Consider the following 19,657-nt stretch of genomic DNA (forward strand, 5'->3'; position numbering starts at 1 on the left):
GTCCCACCGGCCTCCACACCAGATTGCTAGACAGCGTATAATAGACTGGCACTTCACCCGCCGTACGCCGTCGTCTTTGTTCGAATACGGCCAACTCCGACCTATAATGGCTCCTGACAACAGGTACACAGCACTTCACTGCAATACAATCACGTGTACACACTCACTCTGTCAAATCCAGACTCACCCACGACACACTTTGGTGAACAATAAGGTCAGGCCAGGGTCTTTTGTAGAGTCGGTCGGAGAATCCGCGGGGCGCTATAGTGAAGAGGCCAGAGGTTGAAATATAGCTGGTGCGATAATCCCGGTGGTGTTGTGTTCCCGGCTCACCCACCAGTCAACTCCGTGATGGGGCCGCTACTTCAGTTACTACAAACTCACACACACGTTAAATCTTGTATTCTTGATATACACATGCCATTATACACTTTCTTTACTCACGAGGGGTGATCACACTTCCTCTCTTCGTCTCTTCGGCTCCCCCACTGGTTGGTTTCCTCTCGTGTAACACGAAGTCCAATCGCTGTCATCCAACTGTTTCACATACACCTCTACAGAACGGTGAGTCAGTATTCCCAAATACAACAGAGGTTTTTAAATCATACTCAGCCAAACCAAACAATCCTCTGTCTGGGTTTCCAGCCACTGTTTTGTTCCTCACTCCGTCTTCGTGTCCAAAACATCCGCTTCACTGCTCCAATGCACCGTTCCAACTGCACCGCCACAATACACAGCCCAGCTACACAGCCACACAACGCGACCAAAACTCCACTGCAACAACTCTGTGGGATCTTTGTATAAACGGCCTCCACTCCTTCCTTTCGGCTCCTGCAGCCGTCTTCTTTCCACTCGCCTCAGCGATCCCCGAATCAACGACGCCTTCAGAGGAGTGGATGTTTAATCCGCCCTTGGTGGAGCGAAGCTTACCCCGAAAATCAGCCCTCACTTTGTGTTTCACAGGTCTATTTATCTTGCCCATCTGCATCACCTCTCCCAATCATGAGCTGCCACATTAAATTGCCACACCTGTTGCTCGTGAATCCATAATTTGAGTTGCCAGGGAGACCAGGAAGTAAAGGTGTGTGAAAATTTGGGTCCGGGCGGAAACCCTCTTCAGGCGGAACCAATCTCTGCCGCTTTTGGGTTACGCCCTACCATGGTCACCCTGTGACAATTACCAGGGCCCAAAAGGAAGAGAGGGCCCTTGAAAAGTCTAGAATATATTATGGGGGTGGGGCATGGGGGCCCATCAGGACTGCCTATGCATAGGACCCGAGATCTTGTGCAACGCCCCTGATTATAGTAGTCAAAAGCAATAGCAAACATGGTAGGTCTGTATTATCAATTTGCAGACAAAGATTTTAGATAGCTAGGTTGGCTTGTTTTTTTAATGCAAAATGGGTGTGGTAGGGGGTCCAACCTCATATTTTATCACAGGGCCCTAAATTGCTAGTGGCACCCCTGTATGCGAGAAAACCAGACTAAAGTCTCAAATCTAATGTGAGATAAAGAGCATTACAGTTTGATTTCAAGCATTAATTTCACTATGATTTCAATTGCTGACATGAACTTAGTCAATATTAAAGATATCAAGTTTATATTTTCACAGAATGTTCTTTAAGTTATGTAGAATATTTTAATATAGAAAACAGTAAATCAAAAATAAATACTTCAGCTGGGTATTCACAGGCAGGTCACAGTTATCTAGTGGATGAAGCTAAAGGTTTTTGGGTTAAGGTACGGTATATACACACCATATCATGTGTGTTTAATCTTTGTTTAATTTGTTGCATTTTTTCTTAATATTTGATTGCTGTACTGTTTTTCTATTCAATTTACATTTGCACAATAAATCATCTTATAGCTACAGACATGGTAGGTCTCGGGCTATTGATAATAGTGGTCAAAAACAATAGCAAACGTAATAGGTCTGTATTTTTGAATTGCAGCAGACAAAGACTTTAGATGCTAGTGGCGCCCCTGACTGGGAGTTGTTGGATTTATTCATACACGTTTAAAATATTTATTGAAGCTACTTTTTCACATATTATTTGAATAGCATTATCAGAATAGGCTGCATATTAAAGCGTCCGTTTTTCGTGATACCATTTTTCAAACTTTAGTGGGTGTGTAATGTTGCTGTTAGAGTGTCACAGGTCGGGGCTGGCCGTTACTGTAGTTAAGCCACGCCCCTTCCTAGTTTACACCTCGAGGAGGTCCCAAAGCCAACCCAATGACCAAACAACACAAGAACAGGTAAGTATAAAAATGTAATCTTTATTTAAATTAGTTAAAAAAGGATAGGGGGATGGGGAAAGGGGAAGTTTAAAACTAAAAGGTCTCTGTTCTGCCCTCCAGGTGGGCGGTGACACGTAGAGGAGGAGGGAGGGGACCAAGGGGGCCAAGTGTCTGAGAACCAAGACACTCTCGGGGGAAAGGCAACAGATAAGACTCTTCTGCCTTGGTTTGTTGATCCCGTGGCGCCCTCCTCTTCCTCCTGGAGGCAGAAAGAACACAAAAACAGTCAATTTGTTCGAAGTGCTGGGCTCACACTACTCACGAGCGGCCGCACACAGGTAAGTTTCTCACGGTCACAGGCTCTGGTTCTTTCTCTCTCCCACTGTAGGCTTATAGCTGTAACACAGGGGTTAATCTCAATACTGGGGCTCACACTACTCACGAGCGGCCGCACACAGGTAAGTTTCTCACGGTCACAGGCTCTGGTTCTTTCTCTCTCCCACTGTAGGCTCGTAGCTGTAACACAGGGGTTAATCTCAATACTGGGGCTCCCACTACTCACGAGCGGCCGCATACAAAGACAGAACCAGCACTCCACCGAATCCCCAATGCAAGGGCCACACGCACAGCATAAACAATAAATAGGCTGCCAGCCTCACGGCCTCTTGTTGTCTCACGGCCAGCTCAATGGAAAGGGCTGCTAGAAACACCACACAGCATCACAGCAATCATTTAAGTGTAAATCTCACAGCAAGGTCTCAAACTCACCCACGGCCCTCTTCACTCTTCTACGTGAATAAAAATAGGTTCACAGCCCCTCTCCGTCGGCGGCCTTTTGGCCGATGAATAGTAAATAGATGGCTGGCAATACAAACATCGCTGCAGTGGTCCTTTAATCTTCTCCGAAACCCTAGACTCCGGCTCGGAATATACGTTGGAACAGCGGTTCCGACAGTGCAAGAGATTATACACAGAGTACTCACAATACTGACGATCTATTTCCTTTGTTTGTCTCCGTAGGTGGATACTGTACTCTTCACCACGCCGTAAATCCACTTCCAGCGTTTTCCTTGGTCTACTCACGGTCGGTCGGCTGTTAAAAACAGCAGACACACAACAATACTGCACGCACAACCGGCTTACTTCTCATAGAGCCTTCAATATAAAATGTACTCAGCCTGTGTCTCTCTCTCTCTTCCTCTTCTCCCGCTCTTACTTCCAACAGCTTTAAAGTCTTCCGCTTACCAGTGTGAGTCAAATCAATGCTTCTCCATCAATATCACTAGAGCAAATCGTCCATGAACCTCAGCAGCCTCTCGCGCTGACCGAACTGCAAAGCAGAACACACAATGACAATAATTCCAACAGCGACTTCCTGAACTCCTTCTTAGAAATATCCACGCCGTCCTTTCGCCCGGACCAGCCCCGCACTCTTTCCGCCCGCTTCCTGGTGGTCGCTGGATCAGCGGGGCCTGCGGACTCTTCAGTGGCTGGTATTTTTCATGGTGCCCCAGGCAGAAGGTAGCTCGCCCGAAATCGACCCCTTTCTGTTTCATCAGCCCGTCTTTTTAAGTCCCCGGTAATCATAGGGACCGCCCAGTCAGTGATCGCTTCCTTATTTGCACACCTGTAATGAATTCAGCTTGATTTGCGCTGCCACGGAGAACCAGGAAGTAATCCGGTGTTTGCAAAATTTGCTCCGGGCGGAACCTCTCCTCTCCATTTTGGTTCCGCCCTTAGTCATCCTGTGACAAGAGCATTAATTATGCCTTCAAAATTATAAAGCTCAAAGTTCAATGTCAAGCGATATATTTTCATAACAGAATGGACTACGCAATGGCCAGTTTGGACTACAGCTCTCAACTTCATGGATATATGACTTCAATATAAACGTTTTTTACTAACCTGCGCCCACAGGAAAAAGCCAGTCACCAGCTAACAAAGCTGCTGTTGAGTCACAACACAGTAAACCAACTACACAATCAGAACTCATTATGAATTTCTAAAGGAGGGACTTCATTGAACAAGAAAGACAACAGCCCATTTTAGGCCAGTGAAAACAGCGGTATAGGGAAGTAAATTGTGTGAAAAATACTCAGTTTGTGACTGTGAGATGGTAGTCGAATCAGGCTTCTATCGAAGCATCGAATCTTCGAGGTTACCCCTATAATACTTATTTGTGTTTCATGACATATTACTGAAGCAAGCCACTAAATTTCATTTTAAGAGTATGAAATTCCTCATTAAACTAATTTTTGTCAGTGTTTAAAATGCCATTTCTGACAACACAATAAATGTCACATTTAAAACAATTACATTTTTTTTCTTAAGAATGTTTTGTGAATCCGGCCCAGGTCTACAATAAAACAGGTGGACATCACAGGTTTATGAAATGAAAAACTTCGATCAACAATTTCAATATCGTAGTAACCCCATGTGTCAGAATGAAATCAAGTGTATGACTGTGTAGATATGTGGACTCCGTGACCATTTGCATTGAGCCGAAGGAAACAATAAGACTAATAAACCCCTTGGCAAACATGTCTGAATCACAACAATCATGACTGTTAAAATCACCAACAATCAGGAGCCTTTCAGCCTGTGTGGTGATGCCACCTACTGTATAAAGTTAGCAAATTCATAAAAAAGTCTCTGTTTAGCTTTGGAGAACGGTATATAACCGCAATCGGCAGGTATTTGTCCCTTATTAGAGGAGTACATTTAGCAGACGCTTTTATCCAAAGCAACTTACAAAGGCGAAGAGTCATAGGGAGGCAATAGTACAAAAGGTGCTCATACCAAGATACAAGTTTTCACTATTTCGAAACAATACCTGTTGAGAGAAAATGCAAATATTTGTTTTTTTTTTTAATTGAACTGAAAAGAGAGAAGATTTAGACATTTCTGAATGGTTCTAGAAGTTTCTGGATGGGGTATAGGAATGTATAAAGCTGTGAAAGTATGCCAGTGCAGTCCCAGTGAAAGTTTTGAAAGTGAGTAGTAGCGACTGAACAAATAGACTCTATGCACAAACTCTCGTTTTTACTTAAGGATAGCGCATTTCATAGCTCAGGGTACTATAAGCAAAATGCTTTCATACGATACATTTGACAGCGATTTATAACTTAAGTATATACAGTTCAGCATTATATAGTTAACCATTACAGTATGGATTTAACATCACATCTCATACAAGGATCTGCAGTCATTTTAAAAGTGATGACCTGGTCGTGCAATTGACCCTTAAAGGGCGTCGCTTGCTGAGGAAGGAGGTTGTACCCAAAGCCGCATTATCCTAATGGGCAACATACAGTAGGCTGCAGCCCAGGGCCCTGAACAATAGACCCCGAGAATATTCTCTTTTAAGTTTCAAAACACATTTTGATCGAGGTAATATGTGAACGTGCTACGTTACATAGTTCTCAGTTACACACAAATCATCCTCACCTCAACATGTTGAACGAAAATATGACTGCGGCGCTAAAAAGAGAAAAGGGCAACAACAAGCAGATGAATCCACAACTCCTGATCATATCCTCATGGGCTGTGAAAAGTTTCGTGTAGACTCTCTTTTACTGGAGATTGGGGTGCCCAGATATTCGAATATATTCGGATACATTGCATGATATTCAAAATCCGTTCGAATTTGATTTTTCTCAAAAGTGACAGCCCTAGTGTAATCAGAGTTTACTGTTAAGTGAGTGTCTTGCGTGTATTTTGTACAACGTGAGCGTCTCTTTTATCATAAACTGTTTTGATGCATGTGCTGCAGGCACTTATTTTGACATAACACATGATGCACATGGTTCACATGACGCAATAAACACATATTTTAAAAACACGAGCAACACACATGACACTCTGAACACTTATTTTGAATTTGCGCCCCTCGGAAGAGAAGTCACAAGCCGCCACTGCTGTGAAGATCTTCAGGAGCATATGGATGATAAACTTTGCGTTTTGCTGCTCCCTGAACAATGACCTCTCGCCTAGAAATTGAATGCTTATCATATAGAAAAGTAGCTCCAGTGTGCTTTTCCCAATGTGGAAATTGCATGAAGGATCTTTCTCACCCTCCCTGTGTTGCCTGCACTGCAGGAATGTAAAAATGTAAATACAGTATAAGTGACTTTAAACATTTGCAATGCAGTAATGTATGTAAATATACTGTAAATTACTTTTACACAGTGTTGACTACACTTCAGAAATGTAAACATGTAAATATAAATGACTTTGATAGAGTGTTGCCTGCATTGCAGTGATGTAAACATGTAAATATCAAGTCAAGGCTGTTGCCAAATAGTGGCAGAGGTGGTGGTGTTGGGGTATCTGGATGGTGATTAATGATGTGCGTTGTTGCTGCTGGTATGACATCACACTTTCATACTAAACTTTGCCAAAGGCAGAATCCACCAAAGAATAAACGTGTGTGACATCCTGAGAGTGCTTTTTGTCCCTCTCTGCTATTATAGTTTATCAATATGGCCGAACGACATGGAAGCCGCCTTGGACTTATCCGTTCAATGTAAGTAGGGGAGACCGGGGTTGGTTGTCACAATTTTTACTCATGCATGAATTGCTCATCTTCAAAAAATCTTTCAGCAGTAATTCCTACATGAAATGAAAACTTGGGGTCTTGGCTTTAAATGTGTATACTTTTTACTTTTCAAATGTATTGTTACTGGAAGTAATTAACCATCAAAGACACTCTGACACAATTTGACAACCAACCCCATCACGGGGTTGGTTGTCACAGGGTATGGGGTTGGTTGTCCCTATAGAGGTTCAATAGGATTTCAATGATAAATTAGGATCTGAAAAGATAATGTGTAACTTTTTAGCTTTTTAAGCTAGGAACTGCAAATAAGTTTTAATATGAACACCACCCCTATGATAGGTGTCATCAATGCCCATTATGTTTAAACAATGGGATTAAAGTGGGTGATCAGTTACTTGAATTGTCTACTGTATTGAGAAGTGTTAAAACCTCTTTATTTAATGCTTTATTTATTTTATTTTAACAGCAAACAAAAACAAACAAACAGACCAACAGTCTTTAAAGGTCTACATGTCCAATACTCACATGTGACAACCAACCCCGCAAGCTGAGACAAATCCCCAACTGACTTCTTGACAAACATGCTAAGCTAGCTGCCACACGGATTTAACTTGATAGCTAAAAGATGACTCAAAATAAAGCTACTACTTTTGGCTTTTTAATGAGTGTTTTGTTTTTGAATGACTAATATCCTACAAGATCTCAACACAAAAACAACACCAACATGAAAATTTACTCTGACCCATAAAAATAAAAAAAATTCTCCCCACCTCAATGTTTTGTGTCTGCTTTGCAAAATTACAAGTGCAAATGAGTAAGCTATTAAAGGCTAACAAATTGATATAAAAATTGTACCACAGCGCTATGTAGTATGTCTGGAATAAGCAGTGTGACAACTAACCCCTGAGACAACCAGCCCCGGTCTCCCCTAAAGAGAAGAAATTCTAAGCTTACAAAAAAAATCAGATCATTGGAAGATGTAATTTGACACCAATGAGGAGATATAAAGACATTGATTTTGATTAATAAAACACTGATATCCTAACACCACCGATGACCAACCTGTACTTTTATCTGTGATGATCAGTTGATTTTTTTGTTCTATGCAATACTGCCTTCAAATAGGCAAAAGAAAAGAGTTATTCAAGGATTATACTTATGGTTAAACCCAAATTACCTTTTCCAAAGTGCCCAAAACACTTTCACTGAAAACACACATGCATACTGTAAGTGTATCTCAAAAGCTATACAAACTTGAATTCTACACAAATAATTTACAATTATTATTTTGGAGCAGTCCTGGAAGTTCTTCTACCAAAATGAATTAAAATGAACTAAAATTGTCTTGTTTTCTCCTGTGAGTTGAATAATTTTTTAAAGCTGTGCCTAACCATGTTTTGTATTTGTGTGTGTGTTCCTTAACTTTTAAAAAACTACTGTATATAAAAATCTCAACCACGGTGCTGCTGCTGCTTATGTACAGACCTGTGTGTAATGGCTTGCTCTGCTGCATTGGTATATTTAAATCTCTATCTTTTTAAAGGGACACTCCACTTTTTTGAAAATATGCTTATTTTCCAGCTCACCTAGAGTTAAACATTTGATTCTTACCGTTTTGGAAACCATTCAAGTGATCTCCAATTTTAGCATAGCTTAGCATAATCCATTGAATCTGATTAGACCATTAGCATTGTGCTAAAAAATAACCAAAGAGTTACAAGATTTTTCCTATTTAAAACTTGACTCTTCTGTACTTATATCGTGCACCAAGACCGACAGAAAATTAAAAGTTGTGATTTTCTAGGCAGATATGGCTATGAACTATGCTCTCATTCTGGTGTAATAATCAAGGACTTTGCTGCTGTAACATGGCTGCAGCAGGTGTAGTGATATTACGTACTGCCCAAAAATAGTCCCCTGTCATTGAAAATAACCAAGGGGACTATTTTCGGGCACTGCGTAATATCATCGCATCCATGTTACATCAGCAAAGTCCTTGATTATTACGCCAGAATGGGAGCATAGTTACACTGCAAAAAATGACTTTCTCACTTAGTATTTTTGTCTTGTTTTCAGTAGAAATATCTAAAAATTCTTAAATTAAGATGCTTTTTCTTGATGAGCAAAATGACCTTAGTAAATAAGTCTAGTTTTAAGACAAATAATATACAATTTAAGTGAAATTGTCCTTGAAACAAGCAAAATTATCTGCCAATGGGGTGAGAAAAAAAATTGTGAAATAAGATTTCTTAATTCAAGTAAAATTTTCTCACCCCATTGGAAGATATTTTTACTTGTTTTAAGCACAAATTCACTTAAATCGTATATTTTTTGTCTTATCTTGATTTAAGAATTTTTAGATATTTCTACTGAAAACAAGACGAAAATTCTAAGTAAGAAAGTCATTTTTTGCAGTGTATTAATATCTGCCTAGAAAATCGCAGCTTTTAATTTTCTGTCGGTCTTCGTACACAACGTAACTACAGAAGAGTCAAGTTTTAAATAGGAAAAATAACTCTTTGGTTATTTTTAGCGCGTAAACATTTTGGTAAGAATCAAATGTTTAACACTAAATGGGTTCCCCCAGAATCCACCCATCTCTTTGTTATTATTGGAACAACACATTTTGTGTTACTTTTAACACAACTTGTGTTTTATTTTAACACAAAATCAACACGTGTGTTAAAATTACACATAATGTGTTAAATGCTTAACGCACAAAGATGTGTTAAAAATTAACACATCCTTTCTAAAAGTGTATGTTCTTCAAAAACGTCAAAAATGTAGTTAACATTATCTGGAAAAATCCTAGTTGAACTTTTGCTTTAGTGATTTAGTTTTACACTTGTCAAATAACCACACACCATGAACACTTAATTTTCCATAAACTGATTATTCCGTTTATTGAAATTATGTGAGAAACACCCACAAACGCTTACAAATAAAATGTGTAAAACTATTTTATTTGACAGCATTTAAACTATTACATACTCTTTACTACTCAACTTTTCTTAGAAATAAAACTATTGCATTTTGACTTTATAGTATGACCCCCCCCCCCCCCTAAAAAAATAACAGCATGGAAAGGCACTAAAGGAGGATAACACCAGATACAGACAGAAGTTGAAAATGCTAAAGATTACACAACATTCTTTATTAGCAGCCGTGCCCATTACAACATTTTTTGGGTTGTGATTTGTAGTCCTTGGAGTATAAAAGAAAACAGTCTAAGGCTAGAGAGGACAGCTTTAGCTGCTCATGTTGGTAAACATTTCAGTAAGGGTGGTCTGCTTGGTCCCTTTCTTAAGAGGAGTGGACTGAACAGTTGTTGTTGCTGGAGGAGAAGACACGGTACATTTCCCAGAACTTGTCCCTACTTGATGAGCGCTTGTTCCAGACAGTTTCTTATCAGCTTTCTCCTTGTCTTCCCTCCGTCCTGTGGAGCTCCTTGTGTTTGTTGCACTGTTCCTTCTCGTACTTTCCTCATCCGGGTTTGAGCTCGGAGAAGCCATGCTGTTTTTCTGCCTAAGCTGATAGCTATCGGCCGAACCCTTTCTGCGGTCCACGCTGTTATCACGGTTCAACTCTTTCTGAAGTCGCAACGCCAGCCGTCGATCCTCCTCCTCTTGCTGCCAGCGACTCCGCAGAGCCTCCTCGTACCATACCATCTCTGATAGGACAGGGCTTTCCACCAGTGGCTGTTCACAGCAAGGTCTTTTTTTGAGTAGATCTTCTTCAGTTTCCACCTCTATCTCTGAACTCTTTCGTTTGGATGTAGTGTTGTTTGGACTGCTGTACGTCTGTTCTAAGCAGTCTGAGTTAGAGTTTGAGGTTGAAGGTTTGCCATAGTAGTCCAGCACAGGTATGTTCTGGTCAGCCATGTTCTTCTCAGATTGGGACAGGAGGGTTTTTGGATGGTTCAGAATGTTTTCCTTAAATGCAAGATTAATCATGAGACTGTTACAAACTATTTATTTTCATTTGTGACACAGTGTTTGATACAGTTTAGATGTGATATCTATATTACTTATTATTGTATTTATATGTAACTGCATTTAAAAGCATGATCACCTTATTAGCCATAATGGAGGAGTCTGGGCTGCTGTCACTGTTTGGCTGTTTATGAGGCACTGGGCGTAGAAACCTGAGGTACAGGAGCAAACTGTTACTTATACTCTATACAAAAATGTATAATAATCTACTTTTCATTCAAGGGATGTCAAAAAATGTCAGTAAGATGTGGCACACACAAAGTCAAACGTTTGTGCATTATTTTGTGGCTGATTGAACATATTTGACCACATGTGCATTAACACCACAAAAGCAATCTGGTAGAAAGTGTTTTCGATCTTAGGGGCTGTTTACACTTGGTATTAAGATGTGTTTTCGTCGATCAGATCACAAGTGGACTTGAGAGACACATCACGTTTACACCTGGTATTAAAATCCATCTCTTTTGTCCACTTTCGACCGCTTCTGTCCTGAATACTGTGAGGGGGTGGTCTGTCGAGACGGTGGGCGAGTCTCTCAGCTGTCACTTAAACGTGAGCGGGAGTAATGACAAGTTTATATGGACGCGAACTAATATTATGTCGGAGTCCGCTGCTTGCGTTGTATGTAAACAAAATGCTGCACAGTGTTTTGTACATGTGTATGTAAGAGCTTTCTCAGAATTTTCAGTGCAATTGATGAAATAGGATTTTTACACGCTTGCAAAATGAAACTGCGGAGATCAGGAGCTTTAGATTTATCAATGAAAGGCTAAAAATAGCGCTGTTCACAGTGTGTTCGCCCCAGAAGTCAGAAAAGACGTAAAACTTGTGTTTAGTACCTCAAATTAGATAAATGGGCAGAGAGTAGGGGGTCGCGTGTGGCTGTTCGAACACATTCAACCACATGTGCGTTTACACTACAAAAGCAATCCGATCGAAAGTGTTTTCGACTACCTCTGAATGTGGTTGAAAGTGGTCGAAAGTGGACGAGCTCAAAACGTTTTGAATACCATTTACACCTGACATTAACGTCGTCCACTTGTGATCCAATCGACAAATACGCATGATAATGCCAAGTGTAAACAGCCCGTAAGTACCGCAAGAGCGAAGTCTCTAAATGCATATTTTTCATGTAAATTAATGTAAATGCATGTAAATTTTGTTTGTTAAAAACTGACTTCATTTTTAATTTGCAATTTAGCACAACTTGTAAAAATACAGCTGCTCAACACAATACAATATCATATATGGCAAAACTAACATAGTAGGGTGCAGATTAAAAACAAAAGACACATACTTCTCAATATCACCTCCTGGTGTTTTCTTTTTCTTCAATGGCGTAGCATCAACGGGCTTAATGTTCCAAGATGATTCAGAGATTGGTCCTGAATTCTGAACAGACAACCACAACAACAAAACAGCATTGATTTAACTTGATTTAACACCTTTGGGTTGTCAAACATGCAGTCTGACTGATGTTTTTTCTCATCAAAGTGGAATCAACTTAAAATACTCCATACTTTGTGTACATTTATAATAACATCAAAACTTTTTGCTTTTGTCAAAGAAATAAACAGGATACACTTTCAGACGTCTCTGTCTCCGCGAGCATCTTTCTGAAACACGTTACAAAAATCTATTGATACTCTTTGAATACTTGTCACACATGATACGTGGCCATCTCTGTATTCCCAACCGGTAGAGGGCGTCATAGGCTTCCATTCAAAATCATGATCTAAATTCAACCGGTTTACAGCGTAAAGATTATTTTTTTTAGGATATATGCAAGTAAATGAATTGTGACTTTTGATGTTTATGTTTTAATCAGGTTTTATAGAAAACGTTATGGTGAGTGTATCTGTATTCTGTTTATTTACACCATAATGACACAGGTGTAAATAAAGTTTTATGACATTAAGGGGTGGTTTACCGGACAGGGATTATCTTAAAACAGGGCTGGGTCTTAGTTAAATTGGGATATTTAAGTCATTTTTAAAAGCATAATTGATAAATAAACACTACTGGTGTCCATCTTGAGACACAAAACTCGCACTAAGGGGCAGTTTCCTGGACAGGGCTTATCCTGCCTAGTCCTGGATTAACCTAAACCCTGTCCAGGAAACTGCATTTAAGAGCATACACTGTCAGCGTTATTTCTCTGTTTAATTTGTAAAGTAAAGAACACCTATATTCTATGACTTTTATAAGCATAGAGAAGCATCGAAATTGGGGATATTTTATATAGCTGAATCAAATGTTACTTTAACCACAGTTTAAAACATTATCTTTGCATTTCACTGTACAAACAAAACCAATACTGTATAACATAACGCAATTGCAAAACCAGCAAATTATTGCATGCACATGCAGTTCTTAAAGCATGATTACTCATCAGTTTGCACCCCTGATTATATATATACTGTACAGACCTGCCAAACTTGTGATTTTTTTTAGTAGCATCAGCAGAAAGGACAGAACACAGGTTTTTAACATATAATTTAACACATCCATCCATGCACACAGCTCTTGGTAACTTTCGAGGTATCATCTTGCCATAATCTCTAAAAAAAAGCATGTCTGCACAAACACTGTTAAGTAGTGATATTTCTGTTAAATAGTTGGTGATAGTTCACCCACAAATGATATTCTGTCGTCTTTTACTCACCCTCATATTGTCCTTATTTTTTGGGAAACCAAAACTAAATATAAAAAAAAAAAATTGCTGCTGGTTTTCCCTGACTAGGAAAAAATACAATGGAAAGCAGACACCTGTTTGGTTACCAACACTCTTTAAAATAACTACTTTTATGTTCCACACAATAAAGAAACTCAAAGGTTTGGACAATCTGTTATGTAAATTATGAATGAATTAAACATTTTGAGTTAGTATTTTAGAGTTAACACTGCTCAAAATTCAACCATAACTATGACAGTACTACTATTTACTGTATGTTTGTCTTTAATTTATTTGTTTATTTTTACTGCAGCACACTACACAGTACAGCACAGGCACCGATCACATGGATGCTTGAGACACAAGATATTCTCCATCTATAACACTTAATTTGAGGTGGTTTGTATATGACATTTTATTTTCTTGACAATTATCAAGAGTCGGATGTCAGGCGGATAACCTTCACTGGGAGAGAACTTTCTGTTTTTATGTGAAGTAAACTGGATGCTCTCTCGCAGATATGACTGCACGTTATTGAGTGTAAGAATCCACCAGTGAAATGGGTGCCTATGGTACAGTATATGGTAAAATCATGGTTACTTTGATGCTCATTTACAAATCATAAGTAACATTAGCGCATCTTGCAGTCAAGTCCACTTTCTAAAAAAGGAAAGGGCGAGACCATCGACTTCATAGGATTAAGCTAATTCAGTATTTCGACTTTGCACATCCACCCCGACCAGTTTACCTTAGGTGGTCAGACGTCTTGACTCTGTTTAAAAAAAAGGTCAAAAAGTGCTGGTTGAAGGAGATCACGTGGGATTTTGTGACTCTTGTAATTGATAGACCATACGACTTTTATCAATTATCCCGCTTTATATTTGGTGGAAGAACCCTGTGCTATGATTGGACATATTTTTCTTTTTTTGTTGCTTGTTTAGAGTACTGCGCTTTATTTTTCTTGCTTGTTTAGAGAGGCATCACCAAGTTTTTATGTAGTTTACGGTACATTCACATGAGGCGAAAGCGTTAAAGCTTGATGGAAGGCTTGTTTGAAGCGTGGGCGACAGCCAATCACAGTGGCTGCAACACATTCTCAGTCTTGCATAAACGTAATTGGCTGGATCGCACCAGATTGGCTGATGTACGCGTTCGTGCTTAAAAAGGTGAAAAATTCTTAACTTCTGCCGGGAGCAACGGATCCACAATTCAGTTTGGCATTGCAGGACAAATCGTACCAGCATACTTTGAGGTTAAAAATGCATACCTGCTACGCAAAATGTGTACAGATTGGCAGATCTGCATTAGTTTTTCACATGTAACACTACAGATTTACGGCTAAATATTACTTTAATTCCTACAGTATATCATTATTCTACATTTGCATGACAAATCTTTGAATATCTGTCCAATGATCAATGACAGACAACCCTTGTATAACTCATCTGTGTGATGTGTGACCTCACCAGCTCTTGACTGAGCAGTCTGGCCAATCTCTCATCGTTCTCTAGCTGCTGCTCCTCCAGTCTTCTCTTTGCCTCCGCCAGTGGCTCCTCCTCTTCGGCTAGGAGGCGTTGGATGTACTCCTCACTGGCTCTCCTCTCGGCCTCTTCCAAAGCTCGCTTCTCTTCCACCAGCTGTTTATTGCAGGAAATGAGGTAATGACAAAACTGGAAAATTGCGATTCTATTTCCACAGACGCATTTTAATGTCGCCCAGCATGACAAGGGGACAAAACTGCAGTCACTTTTTTTTAAATGCCTTCAGTTTAAAAAAAAATTTTACCAAAGGGTGACAGAAAATATGCAGGGACAATACATTAATACAGTAAATGTAAACATGAGATTTAAACTGTGATGTGTACATTCAGTAAAGCGTGTTTGTTACTCTATGCACGGGCATCTAAAAAACCTCATTAGACCATCATGAAGACTAGGAATGTTCACATTGACCGTTTAACCGTTAACCGAAGGTAAGAATTTATGACCGATTAACATTATCAGTTAAAATAAAAAAATATTTGTTAATACATTGTGCATGTCATCATGAGCCGACAGACATTTCGCCACTTTTCTATCTTTAATTTGTGAATGTCCTGTAAATGACACAAATGATTGCTGCTCTGACGGTCTGATAAAGTAATCATTTGTATGAGAAATCATTTGTATGCGTGTTTGGAAGCTGAACGGAGACGCGCACGTGTCCACGCAGGATGACGTGGTCCGTCTCGCGCACATCCGGACAGACGTTTGCTGATGGCCTCTGACCCTGACCATAAACATCTCTCTTTTTGCACAAACGGAGAAAGACGACGCAAAAGCAAAACTTTCTGAAAAGCGTCCTGCTTTAGAAATGACCACTGTGGTAGATGAAACGGAGACAATCTGCCCTTTGGATATTAATCCTCTGGACCGATCGCGTGCTTTTTAATAAGGTAATGTTGCGTGAATATCTGATAATGTATGAATCCTGGTTCTGTTGTTAATCTGTCGCTGCTGTTTGCACGTTCAAATTAAATGTTTTGTTTTAACTAGTTCATAGACAACCGTCAACTGTATTTTTACTCAGTGACAATTTCATATTAAAATCTTATAAGTTAACGGTTAATGTTCGGTTTAGAAGCTACGGTTGTCGGTCGGGAAAATTAACTGATATGAGCATCCCTAATGAAGACCTCACCTTACTGATCTGATCCTCATACTCTCTTCTCACTTCTCCTGGCTGACACACCCGAGGCCTTGGAATCACCACTGGAAGAGGAAAACACAGATAGCATTAAATGACAATTCACACAGAAATGATAATTCTGTAAGCTGTAATGTTTTTGTTGGGAAACAACAAAAAAGAAGAAATTAAGAAGAATGTTCACGGTGCTCTTTTCATACCAGTTCACGTTTAGTGCTCACACTGGTGTCACTGCAAAACTGATTAGTATATATATATATATATATATATATATATATATATATATATATATATATATATATATATATAAAATTTGGAGGCAGATTTCATGGGGTGAAAGACAACAATAAATAAAATCATTATTTAATTTTTATGCAGACATTGGTAGATCTATTACTAGAATCTGTGGACTTCAATTCTTGTCAGGTCTCCAGATTACGTCCAAATGTTTTTGAGACAGCACAAAATTTTTTACCAGTAGCCTACTCGCGCATGTAAGCAATGAAGGCACACTGAAAAAAAAACTATTAGTAAAAATTAAGTCAGTCGTTAAATAAACTTGATTCTCCACATAAACACACACAAAGGTGCATTTTTTGACATGCATTGTCAGTACTGTGGAGAGAAATACAATATAATGTTCCGAACAGGGTTCATGTAAGGAACCACTGAATACCTGAACGGTGACTTTACAAAATTATAATTTACAACAAAACAACATCAATAATATAAGAGCTTAAACCTTTATGACATTTTATTAACAAATGTTTGAGTAGTTAAAGTTCTTATTCTGTGAAAAAGCTTAAAAACATAAAACAAGGATTACGTGTATTCCCTACAACATGTACTGAATGACATGTACTTAAATAATTTTAAGTTCATTTCACTTGAATGTTTTAGTTTAATGGATTTTATACGCTTAAGTTAAATGAACTCAATTTTTTAATTAAAATTTACTATGCAGTGACTATAAAGCATTTAAATAATACAGGAAAATATATAATACGACTTACTATTCCCACACAGTTCATTTTGTACATGAATTAATTGTGTATGTATTTAAAATTTACTTAGGAAAATCTAGTTCTCAATAAATGTTAATATATTACTATGTAGACATTATGAGGGTTAATCTAATATATTTTACTACACCAAAAAGTTTGTTTTTTACTTGTTTTTTACTACACCAAAAAACAAGTAGGCTACATTAAGAACCAGAATCTTGAATTGCATTTAATAACTTTGTTTTCTTAATTATTTTAGTATTACATTCCCCAGAAAGAGTCATCAAAATAAAAAATTTGAGCAGGAAAATTCAAATTTGGTTGATTTAACCTGGAATGAACCAAAACATATGATCTTAAAGGGATAGTTCACCCAAAAATGAAAATTCTGACATAATTTACTCAATCTTTGTGTTTCTTTGTGCTGATGAACACAAGGGAAGATATTTTGAGAAATGTTTCTAACCAAACCATTTGTGGACCCCATTTACTTCCATTGCATTATTTTTTCCTACTACGGAAGTGAATGGGGTCCACAAACAGTTTAGTTACAAACATTTCTTAAAATATCTTCCTTTGTATTCATCAGAACAAAGAAATGTATACAGTTTTGTAACAACATGAGGGTAAGTAAATGATGACAGAATTTACATTTTTCGGTGAACTATACCTTTAAAGCAACTGCTGTTCAACTTTGCCATAAAGTGGTTCACTTTTTAAATGTTGGAGACACAAAATTCAGTCACACTTACTGTCGACATCAACATCTTCGATTCCCTGTAATCTCCGCTCACATTCCTCTGGAAAAGCATTCTGTATGCGTCTCCAAAACTCCATATTGACCAAAGTCTTGTTCCGGCTATTGAGTCGTGCCCAAGTGGACACTCGTTTCCGACAAAGAGGACAGCACATGTTGGACTTGTCCACGGTCTCCAGAAAGCAGGGTTTGCAAAACGTATGCGTGCAAGGTAAGGTGACAGGCTCCATAAATATGTCCAGACAAATGGTACACACGCAGTCTGACCGTGTCAGCCCATCAGAGCTTTCTTTAACAGGACCCATGTCCACTTCAGACACTGGGGGCATCCTGAAGCCTTTCTATCTAAATGATGAGTGATGTTGTTTCTGGTCTTTGATTTATAAGCCACAAATGCCAATTATCTGAAAGACATGACAATAACAAAATATTTAAAAACACACAGTGGTTAATTTATAACGCTGAAAAACTTTAAAGAAAAACTCACAACTCCTGTATTTGACGATCTGATGTAAACATCACACACTCAAGTTTTTTCAACAAATCTGTAGATTACTAATAGTCATCATGAGTAGTGCTGTAAACCTCAAATAACTAATCATTCGTGCTATATTAAAACATACTCAGTAAACTGGAAAAGAAAAATGAATTTTTTTATTGTGTATACTTGTTTATCAGTTCAATTACAAAACGTACATGACAGCAGCCTATAAGCTTTCAAATATTTTACCACAACCAGTGCAGAATGGATTATAATTTCTAAAATTGAAAAAAAAAATTGACACAAATGCGCAAATGAACTACAGCGGATTTTATGTCTAAAGTTAAGTTGTTATGCTAAACAGCACATCTCATCATATATATATAATCAACTTAAACATAGAGATCGATCACTTAAAACTGAAGTTATCGTTTGAAATAGATCGTCTCAACTGTTAAACTATTAATTAATTTGAGCGTAGAAACACAAAAACAACTGTTTAAATTCACATCTAAGTTACCTATTAGGCCACAAAATCCCAGTATTTTAGCGCCTTGTTACTCTTGCACGTGAAGCCATAAACACCAATGACACGAAAGATTTTCAAAATAAGAGTCCTAATATGGGATGTGAAGCCACTGAGCCCACTGGTACAAAAGACTTTCAAAATAAAAGCCACAATATTGCCACAAAAGGTAGGTTCTTCTTAATAGATTTTAGGTTATAATATATATCGGGGTGACCAGGGCTAGTAATTGCAGTGTTTACACTTATACGACTTAAAAAATGAATTGATGCAAACAAATGTGTATTTATGTATTTTAAGACCCAATCCTATATTTTTTATTATAGTTAGATGCTTAGGAACACAGTTGAAGATAATAACAGAACATTGAAGTAAATAACAGAACAGTAAAGAAAACCACAATCCTAATTTATACACCATACCTTTTAGCGCATACGTCGTCACAGAGATAGATGGAAGCAAAACAAAGGGGAAACTGGCATATAGGCAAATTGTTTGATAGAGTTCTAACCAAATGTTTTGTTTGTTTTTTAAAACAAATGCCATTATATAAAAAAATCGGTTATAATAAACTCTTATAGTAAAAGAGGTCTACATTTTATTGATCTCAATTTCTTAAACTATACTTTTAAAATAAACTGGCTAAATTATTACTAAAAAAATCAAAATTTCTTCTGATTAATTATCTCACTAAAAAAATTGCTCAGATATTGGAGGCATAACATTTATGTTAATGGAT

General features: G+C 38.3%; 1 protein-coding gene across 2 annotated transcripts; it reads right to left on the minus strand.

The window, feature by feature from the left end:
• Positions 1-9,694: 9,694 nt before the first annotated feature.
• Positions 9,695-18,991, minus strand: rnf168 (ring finger protein 168). Of its 2 annotated transcripts, none has more exons than XM_065281674.1 (7): positions 18,913-18,991; positions 17,907-18,315; positions 16,145-16,215; positions 14,932-15,102; positions 12,089-12,183; positions 10,871-10,943; positions 9,695-10,731 (listed from the first exon to the last, which is right to left on the minus strand). In XM_065281674.1, exons 2-7 carry the CDS (start codon positions 18,238-18,240, stop codon positions 10,048-10,050), a joined length of 1,428 nt encoding a protein of 475 aa, XP_065137746.1. In that variant the 5' UTR covers positions 18,241-18,315; positions 18,913-18,991; the 3' UTR covers positions 9,695-10,047. The 2 variants fall into 2 exon arrangements, with proteins under 2 accessions (XP_065137746.1, XP_065137747.1); XM_065281675.2 differs by lacking the exon at positions 18,913-18,991 and adding an exon at positions 18,399-18,573.
• Between the last annotated feature and the right edge of the window lie 666 nt (positions 18,992-19,657).

Source organism: Paramisgurnus dabryanus, chromosome 8 (assembly GCF_030506205.2).
Source record: "Paramisgurnus dabryanus chromosome 8, PD_genome_1.1, whole genome shotgun sequence".
Classification (NCBI taxonomy): Eukaryota; Metazoa; Chordata; class Actinopteri; order Cypriniformes; family Cobitidae; genus Paramisgurnus; species Paramisgurnus dabryanus.